Source organism: Hakea prostrata, chromosome 1 (assembly GCF_041222555.1).
Source record: "Hakea prostrata isolate BN-2017 chromosome 1, UWA_Hpros_2, whole genome shotgun sequence".
Lineage (NCBI taxonomy): Eukaryota > Viridiplantae > Streptophyta > Magnoliopsida > Proteales > Proteaceae > Hakea > Hakea prostrata.
The window spans coordinates 49,030,848-49,040,571 of record NC_142600.1 but is presented as its reverse complement, the minus strand read 5'-3'; the positions used below and the strand labels follow the sequence as shown (position 1 = coordinate 49,040,571).

The following is a 9,724-nucleotide window of genomic DNA, read 5'->3' as shown; positions in this document are numbered from 1 at the left end:
CTTTTGGATCAAGTAGGAGAGAGGAGGTCTATCTCTTCCACCATTTGTTTTTTCCCTCTCCCCAAAGCTTCAGCTACTGGCTTCAGGTTCCTGATACCCTTGTATGAAGGGTCTGGAGGAGGTGCAGAAGATACTTGTACTGCAGTCAAGGCTTAAGGGGACCGTCATTCAGCAGTCACAACTGCCTTGGCAGCTTTTACCCGAAGACTTTCGGGATCCATTTTTGGAGGCACTGTAAAGAAAGACAAGAGTCAAAGTTGAAAGAATTCTCAGTATCTTCAAGAAAGTAAAACATGGTGGATAGAAAGCTCACGTTGAGCCAACCCCCAGTATTGAAGGATGTAGTTCTATTCCAACTCATATCCATGTATCTTTTGATACCATGGAATTGACTAGATCTTCCCGACAGCTGCTCTATCTTCTTGGGATAAGGGAAGGACCCGGTTACCCTCAGAGTATGAAATGTACTGCTTCCAGACGGTCGAGAAGTTAAGATCAGATTGAGGCGCTTGGCAGAAGAAATATCGCTTGCGCCACCCTTTGTGGTTAGAAGAGCAAGTTTCTTTGGCATAAATGCTACCCGGCCAGTCAAGTTCCACTTTGTTGCACTTGGAAATCACAACCCAACTTAGGATGGGAGATGGAAATAATGTGAAAATGTACAAAAAGTGAAATAGAAGGCATGATGCCAAGTTCAAAACATAAACCCAAGAAGCCGACGGTGAGACGCCAGCTATTGGGAAGAAGCATTCCGGGATAGATGTCCCAATGGTTCAAAACGGCTGAAAATAAGGGATGGAAGAAAGGAAAGCGAACCCCGCTTTCCAGTGCATCTATATACAGGGAAAATTCGCCAGTAAGGGTTGAATCAACTCTTTCATCTGGTTTGGGAGCCCTAAGATGGTACGAAGAAGGAAAGCCAAAACCCTTGACAGCTAAAGGAAGATTTTCCTTATTATAGAAGGAAGCTATAGAGTCAGGTCCACCGGTGGATTTGGTGGATTCTTTTGACCGCTCAGAAGACTCGGCAGTCACCCTAGGAGTCATGGAAGGTCCGGACTCAGGATGAACAGAAGAAGTCTCAGTTTTTTCTTCTACTCTTTGTTGGCTAACTTCTACGAAGTCATGCCAAAGAGCAATCAAGGTTTTGTTGTCACTATCCGATTGCTCAGAGGGGAGGGAAACAAAGGCCTCATTGCCACTATCGCTTTTACCGGCGCTTGGCACAGGGGAAGTCTCAGAGGAAACCCTACTATCTTCCATTACTAAAAGGTCTGACTGCAGTTTCAAGAGAAAAAGAAACATGGAGACAGAAAGTAAACTTTGCAAAAAGATCATTAAACTTACTGATTCACTGAGGCAGAGAGCTCGAGAACGAAAGATTCGTAAAGGCGCAATGAAGACGACGAGGTTTTAAAATTCCAGGCAAGAAGAATGAAACCTACGAAGACAATGAACCGCTTTTAAGCACCCGCACGAATGTTCGAGGACGTGAACGATCGAGATTAATTCGGCACCAACGATCGAGATTTGAAGACGGTTCGAAAGTTTGAACTCATGAATCCAAAACAGGTGTTCAGAAACCGTCGTTTTGATTGCGTGAGCCACAATAGTTTCAACTGCAGGAGGATGCGTAGTGGTACCCTCACCAAGCTAGAGGAAAAAGCGACACTACCGCAATAAATGCAAAATGACATTTAAATGACTATGCAAGACTATTACCTGACGACGAACCCAGTTAAAAACCAAGCCCTCTGGATCGACCGAACGTTTGGTTTGGGGGGCTCGTGATACGGAGAAAATATGATTGGACTTGGTTCATTCATGGTTTGACCCTTGACTCCGGTCGAGACGAAGGGAATCGACTCGCTTCCGAGGGAGCTGGGTTCAGGAGATAGCTTGCTGAGGAAGAAAACTAAATCAGCCACAAACACGCCCTAATTCAATACTTATGGAGGAGGTTAATTAACCTAAAGACGGCAGGCAGATTTCGGCGGCTGTCACTTATCGCTTTCAAAAGGATAACCATCAGAACGATCGGGTTATCCTAGGAGTCCTCTACTAGTCCAAACTAGTAGAAGTCTATCACTCAATGGATCTATCTGTTGAGATCGAATGATTATCCGAAGAAGGCTCAAATACATCCAACGAAAAAGATTCGAAGGTACACTCTATATAAACATCACCTCCCCACAAGGGAATGACAGACACACACTTGGACGTGAACACTTAGATGCTTACTATCTGAATCGTATTCCAATTATTCATTCCTTAGCTCTGTGTTCTAGCAGAGCCGTTTGTGATTAAGTTCATCAACTGACGTAGCCTTCGGAGGCGGACTCCCGACCCCAACGGTCGGGCCACATCTGACGCTTTGTTTTGCATGTCATTCTTAGGAGATCTAAGGGCTGAGCAGATTTTGGGTTTCATCTCTTATTTTAAAAAAAATATGGTTTGCGTCTAAGATTATACGGTTGAAGTCATGTGTGTGTGTGTGTGTGTGTGTTTTTCTTATTGTATTATTGCTTTAATTCACCTATATTTTGTCAAAAAAAAATTATCATTATCAATAATTTACTCTCTTTTTTCAAATATGTGTGGGTCCCACAAAATATATGTTGGCTTATTCCTTAATATAATATAATAATTTAGAGGTAGAACCCCCAATGGGTTCTAAAAAGGCCCACACAATTGTGTGGCAAAAAAGCATTAGTGCTTCCCCAACGGAAAGGTTATTTGGACTTTTATTCTTAGCTCCCCCCCCCCCCCCACAATATTCAGTCCTGGTTCCACCCGTGTTTATAAGTTATCTATAATACATTGTTATTCCTAAGTTAACTGAACTCTTCCCTTGAATGTCAAATTAGTAGATGAAAATCTTATTAAATGAGCATCACTAAAAGTAAATGCCTAGGGAGGTTGTTGGTAATGACTAGTTGATAATGGGAAAGGAACTTGTCGATAATTACTATTGGTGTTGGGAGGCTTATACCCACTAGGTTCTCCCATCTGTAAGATGAATACTATTATTAAGCCAAATCTGAAAGTTTCATTTGTTTTCTTATTAATTCTTCTTTATATTCTTGGATTTAATCTTCTAAATAATGTACTAAACCTCTATATGTTGTCATATTTTCATATCAGGTATATTGTCTAGAGTTATATTATTCTAATTAGCTAATGTTTTCTTCTAATATTGTTATTCCATATCTTAAGTTACGAATAAGGTTTGTATTCATTTAAACTATTTAGGTCTTTTATTTTTTTATTAATTATCTAGATAATATATCTACTATTTCGTTATCTTTTCTATTTATGTGTCCAAATTCTGTTTATATCATTTGTTCACAAAATAATCTCTAAGAATCACACATCTTTTATGTCTTATTTTATTCTCATTAAGATTATTATAAAACCTACTATTGTATAGCTATTCTAATAGTAAATTTTTTGTTACCAAGAATATCTCTAAAGATTCTAGTCCCTTTAATAATGCTCCTATTTCATAATCTAGGGATGTGAAACTTTTATTGTTAAATTTTTCTGCATTATATCATGCTATTCTTTCTTTTGATTGACTACTATACTTACTAGGTTTGTTCTTAAGAATTATTTCATATTCTTGGCTAGTTCCATCTGTTACTATTATCCTATAATTGCCATCTAAAGGTAATTGTAAGTGAGGGATTTCTAAAAATAGTTTTTCTATTTTCTTTATTAATTCTCTGTCCTACTAATTAAATATTCTCTCTATTAGATGACTCATTTCCCCATATAGTGGTCCTAATTTCTTTCCAAAGTCTTTTATGAATGGTCTACTTGGTTGCATAATCCTTAGAATGATCTGATCATTATTAGGTCTTCTAATTTGTTTGAAAATTATTGTATTGTTGTTGCTATAAGGGGTTGTAATTTTATTCTTCTTCTCCTAATTACATTCCTATAAATTTTATATAAGGTTTTCTTGAGTTCTATCTTCTTTTTGGATATGATTATTCCATGTCTCATAAGTTTTAAAATATAATTTATAAATGATTAATGATTTCTTCTAGAGTTTTGAAAATTCTAGGATGTCATCTATATATATAGCAAACTTATTATACTTTAAAAATATTTCATCCATTCTTTTTTCAAATATTAATGGTGCATTTTTCATCCATTCTTTTTACTAAACTCTATTCTATAATCATTTTCTTCATATATTTCTTGTTATTTTCCTTGGGTTAGATTAGCTTGTGGTTTTTACATTGGTTTCTGGTGCAGATAGAAATATAAACACAAGATAAAAGCTTTTTGGTTTCCCTTTCTATTTAGTATGTTTTTAAAATATTTGAGATGGGGATTGTTATTTTTCCACCCGATTCAATTAGCTTTTCATAACACAATAGTAATATGAAAAGATAGAATACAATAAAATAATTATTATAAATTAAAAGAAATATGTAGAGACGAAGAAGAAAATTAAAATGAGAGATCAATCAAAACAGTTCATTGATTTAAGTGCATTATATATTTATAGTAGAAATGACATATTCTCTGATATGAAAATATCAAAGTCTACAAAGAAATACAATATATGATTCTTGCACACAATAAGATGTTCTTAATATGGAAAGATTGCCACCCAAAATAGAAAGTGCATAAAATGAAAATATTGACTACTAACATTGTGTGCTAAAATTACTATGATCTTCAATTAAGATGGGAATGTGAATCACGAAGATTGCATATTGAGGTGGTTGAGATCTTCAATTGGAAGTATTATCTATTTGGGGGTGATGAACGTCTACAATCAATATTATTTATAACATTCCCCCTTGGATGTTCACCAATAGATAATGTATCTCGTTAAAACTTTACTAAGAAAAAACCCTGTGGGAAAAAATCTTAGTGAAGGAAAAAGAGTACACATATCTAAATAATACGTATCACTAGCTGCCTCATTAAAAACCTTACCAGAAAAATTTAATGAGATAAAACCTTGATGAAGGGGAAAAGAGTGTAGCATATATTTTTTTTCCCTCTAATGATAAGATCATTGAATATCTTTGAGTCTACGCATCCCAATCTTATGTAGCAGCTTTTTAAAATTTGAAGTAAGCAATGCCTTAGTAAATAAATATGTCAAATTATCAATTGAACGAATTTGTTGAACATCGATTTCACCATTTCGTTGAAGATCATGAGTGAAGAAGAATTTTTGTGAAATATGTTTCGTTCTATCTCCTTTGATGTATCTTCCATTCAATTGAGCTACATGCAATATTATCTTCATATAATACCATTGAAACCCCTTTTTCCAATGGAAGACCACATGTTTCTTGGATGTATTGAGTCATTGATCTTAACTAAACAAATTCTCGGCTTACTTTATGAGTCACTATTATCTCTACATGATTTGAAGAAGTGGCAGCTATAGTTTGTTTTGTTGAACGCCATGAAATAGTTGTACTTCCACATGTGATTAAATAACCTGTTTTGAGATCTAGCTCTGTGTGGATCAGAAATATCCTGCATCTACATAACCAGTAAATTGATGTCCAAATTCATTTGAATAAAATAATCTCATGTCAATAGTTCCTCGAAGGTATTGAAGTATATGTTTAAAACGATTCCAATGTCTTCATGTTAGAGAAGAGCAAAATATTGCTAATAAACTTACAGAAAATACTATATCCAATCATGTGCTATTAGCAAAATACATTAATGTCCCAATTGCACTAAGATATGGTACTTCAAGATCAAGAAGTTCTTCATAGTTTTCATAGGGTCGAAATGATCTTTCTTTATGTCAAGCGATCTCATAACCATCAGGGTACTCAATGGATGTGTTTTATCCATGTAAAATCGGTATAAAATCTTCTGTGTATAAGTTGATTGATGAACGGATATTTCATTGTCAAATGCTCAATCTGTAAGCCAAGACAATACTTTGTCTCTCCAAGATCTTTCATTTCAAATTCTTTCTTTAAATATTCTACTATTTTTGGAAGCTCTTCAGGAGTTCCAATGATATTTAAGTCATCAACATATACACTTATTATTACAAGGTTAGATCCATATATTCTAATAAAGATACAAGGGCAAATCGGGTCATTTTTGTACCTTTCATTTAATAAATACTCACTAGGGCAATTATACCACATACACCCTGATTGCTTTAATCCATATAGTGATCTTTGAAGCCTTATTAAACAAAATTTTCAGAAATTTTTATATGTTTCAAGCATTTTAAATCTTTTGGGGATTCTCATATAAATTTCACTATCGAGTGAGACGTATAAGTAGGCTGTAACGACATCCATCAAATGCATGTCAAGTTTTTTATGTATTTGCTAGACTAAAAAGATATCTGAAGGTGATTGCATGTACCATAGGAGAAGATCGAACCAGGAGACGTTGGTTGGCTTTGGAGATCTGAATCCTGGGAATAAGTTTTTCTTCATCTTCTTTCAATGTTCTTGAACTCCTCTGTAATGTTTTTAGTTTCGAGTATGAACTAATTTAGTTTTTCTAGGGATCAGATGTAGCCTATCTTTGAATTCCCACTCTTGACTTCATCAATATAATTTTGAATATTGTTTCCCTTAATTGAGTTTTTACTTCTATTCTTCATGCTTTTGATTAATTGGCCACTAATCAACTGATTTGTTAATCATAATGAACTGAGAGGGGATTTATGTGTTTAGTTCATTGGAGTAAAAGCCATGAATTACATGTAGGATAGAGATATACTTACATGGTTTGTGTAGTTGTTACATGGGAATCCACAGAATTTTATGATTTCTCAGTTGTTGTAACCCACATAGAAATATAGTGGGTTAGCAATTGAGGGAATTTCTATTAGTACTCGAGAGAGACTAATAGATAGGAAAGGGAATCTCGACTATCAATCAGTAAAATATTTCTCAAATTATAAAGAGGGAGAAAATGGTGGGAATGCTTAGTTATGTTGAGATCTGACCCCTAGGTCTTTAGCAATTAATAAATCTCAATTTAATTTTCAATTTGCAATATAGTCTAGAATAATTATCTTCCTTATTATTTGTTCAAATAAAATTGGTATAATTATTTTGGTACTTAATCTATAGTCTTCGAGGGATCGATCTTTTATCATTATATTACTTGTTACGACAACGTACACTTGCGTTGTACTTTTTCACAACAAGTTTTTGGCGCCGTTGCCGGGGACTATTAGATTAATATTAATATCAATTATTGCTAGTTTTAATTTGAATTCTTTTATTTTTCATTTTCTTCTTTTCTATTATTTTATTTTATTTTATTTTATAGTTGCAAATTGGAGTTCTTTCAGGTCCTACTGATTTTGCATGAGAAGGAGAGGAAACGATAATTTACTTCCTTTTGATCCTGAAATTGAAGCAACTTGTCGAAGGAACTCAAAAGCAAAAAAAGATAGAACAAATTCATCTTCCACTTCTAGAGCTATGGATCCTGAAAATAATCCACCACCGCTTGAAGTTGAAGCACCAAGGCGCAAGACTTTGGGAGAATATGTTGCGCCAACTGTGAGAGATAATAGGATAGCTATAAGGCGTCCACTTGTAGCAGCTAACAATTTTGAAATCAAGCCAGCTATCATTACAATGGTGCAAAATAATCAATTTTCTGGATTGCTTAGTGAAGACCCAAATCTTCACATTGATGGGTTCTTGGACATTTGCGACACATTTAAGAGCAATGGCGTTACTGATGATGCCATAAGATTGAGATTGTTCCCTTTCTCATTAAGGGACAACGCTAAGAGTTGGTTGCATTCTCTACAACCAGGATCCATCACTACATGGGATCAAATGGCTCAAAAATTTTTGGTAAAATTCTTTCCACCATCTAAGACTGCTAGTTTATTAACAGATATTTCTATTTTTTTGCAGTATGATTCGGAAACACTATTTGACGCATGGGAAAGATTCAAGGACTTGCTAAGGAAATGTCCACACCACGGAATAGAGCAATGGAGGCAAATTCAGATTTTTTATGATGGTCTATCTAATTCCACAAGAACATTAGTAGATGCTGCAGCAGGAGGATCAATCATGAACAAGGATCCAACAGAAATTTTTGATCTTTTGGATGTTATGGCCTCAAATGCATATCAAAGGCCAAGGGATAGAGTTGCCCAAGAAGAGTTTTGCAGAGGAATGAAATTGATCCCATGACTACCGTGGCTGTCCAACTTGAAGCATTAACAAAGCAAGTAGGGTTGTTAGCAACTCAAGGCACCAAACCTCCAGCTGTAATATGCAACTATTGTGAGGGAACACATTATAGCAATGAATGTCAGATGGCTAATCCTTTTGAGCAAAATCAGATAGAGCAAGCAAAATATGTGGGGAGCTTTAACCGACAGAACAATCTATATTCAAACACATACAATCCAGGGTGGAGAAACCATCCAAATTTTGGATGGAAAAACAATCAAGATATTGAAAGACAACCTGAAAATCAACAAGCTCAATCATTTCAGAAGAAGACTCCATTGGAAGATGCTATTGAGAAAATGGCTACAGTTTCTTCACAATTTATGCAGAATCAAGAGACCACCAATCAGAATCTTTTTGCATCCATTAAAAATTTGGAAGTACAAATGGGGCAAATCGCCCATGGGATGAATCAAAGGCAAAAAGGATCACTGCCTAGTAATACTGAGACAAATCCTAGAGAGTATGCAAATGCTATTGAGCTTCGAAGTGGAAAAGTATTAGAGGAACCTTTCAAGAAAATCGCAGTAACTGAACCCTCTTCTGAGGTGGTTCATGATGAAAAAAAAGATGCAGAGGAATACGTTAAGGAGGAGGAGAAGCCAAATTCCAAATTGTTTCCAGACAATCCACCACCTTATAATCCACCCATTCCATATCCTCAGCGGTTCAGGAAGCAGAAACTAGATAAGCAATTTTCTAATTTTCTTGATGTATTTAAAAAATTGCATATTAATATTCCTTTTGCAGATGTTTTGGAACAAATGCCGAGTTATGTCAAGTTTATGAGAGACATTCTTGCTAACAAGAGGAAACTTGAAGATTATGAGACTGTGGCACTGACAGAGGAATGCAGTGCTATTCTACAGATGACGCTTCCACCTAAGCTAAAAGATCCAGGGAGTTTTACAATACCATGCACTATAGGAAATTTTCATTTTAATAAGGCTTTATGTGATATTGGTGCTAGTATTAATTTAATGCCTCTATCTATTTTCAGGAAACTAGGCCTTGGAGAAGCTAAACCGACTACAGTGTCACTTCAAATGGCAAATAGGTCAATTAAATATCCAAGGGGAATCATTGAAGACGTCTTGGTTAAAGTGGACAAGTTTATATTTCCAGCGGATTTCTTAGTATTGGATGTAGAAGAAGATCAAGACATACCCATTATTCTTGGTAGGCCATTCTTGGCGACTGGGAGGACCTTGATTGATCTTCAAACAGGTGAACTTACTATGAGAGTACAAGATGAAAAGATCACATTCAATGTATTCAAAGCCATCAAGTTTCCAAATGAATCAGATAACTGCTTCAGAATTGATTCTATTGAGAGGTGTACAAAGGAGGTATTTCAAATAAGCTATCCAGTTGATTCAGTTGAAGTTTGTTTGGTAGGTGTGACAAATGCAGAAAATAAAGGAATTTTCGAATGTGAGATGCAGTTAGAAGCTTTATCACCTATATATGTTGACAAATTTCCTACCGAGGACCATGGCTAG

The 9,724-nt window shown here is 35.4% G+C and overlaps 1 protein-coding gene and 1 non-coding gene across 2 annotated transcripts; one reads left to right on the top strand and one right to left on the bottom strand.

Moving 5' to 3' along the window:
• Nucleotides 1-7,867: 7,867 nt before the first annotated feature.
• On the bottom strand, nucleotides 7,868-7,969 carry LOC149029080 (small nucleolar RNA R71). Its single transcript, XR_016171296.1, has one exon. It is a non-coding gene; the product is annotated as a small nucleolar RNA R71 (small nucleolar RNA).
• Nucleotides 7,970-8,176: 207 nt separating this feature from the next.
• LOC149029079 (uncharacterized) lies at nucleotides 8,177-9,724 on the top strand. Its single transcript, XM_089142013.1, has 2 exons — nucleotides 8,177-9,125; nucleotides 9,231-9,724. Exons 1-2 carry the CDS (start codon nucleotides 8,177-8,179, stop codon nucleotides 9,722-9,724), a joined length of 1,443 nt encoding a protein of 480 aa, XP_088998139.1.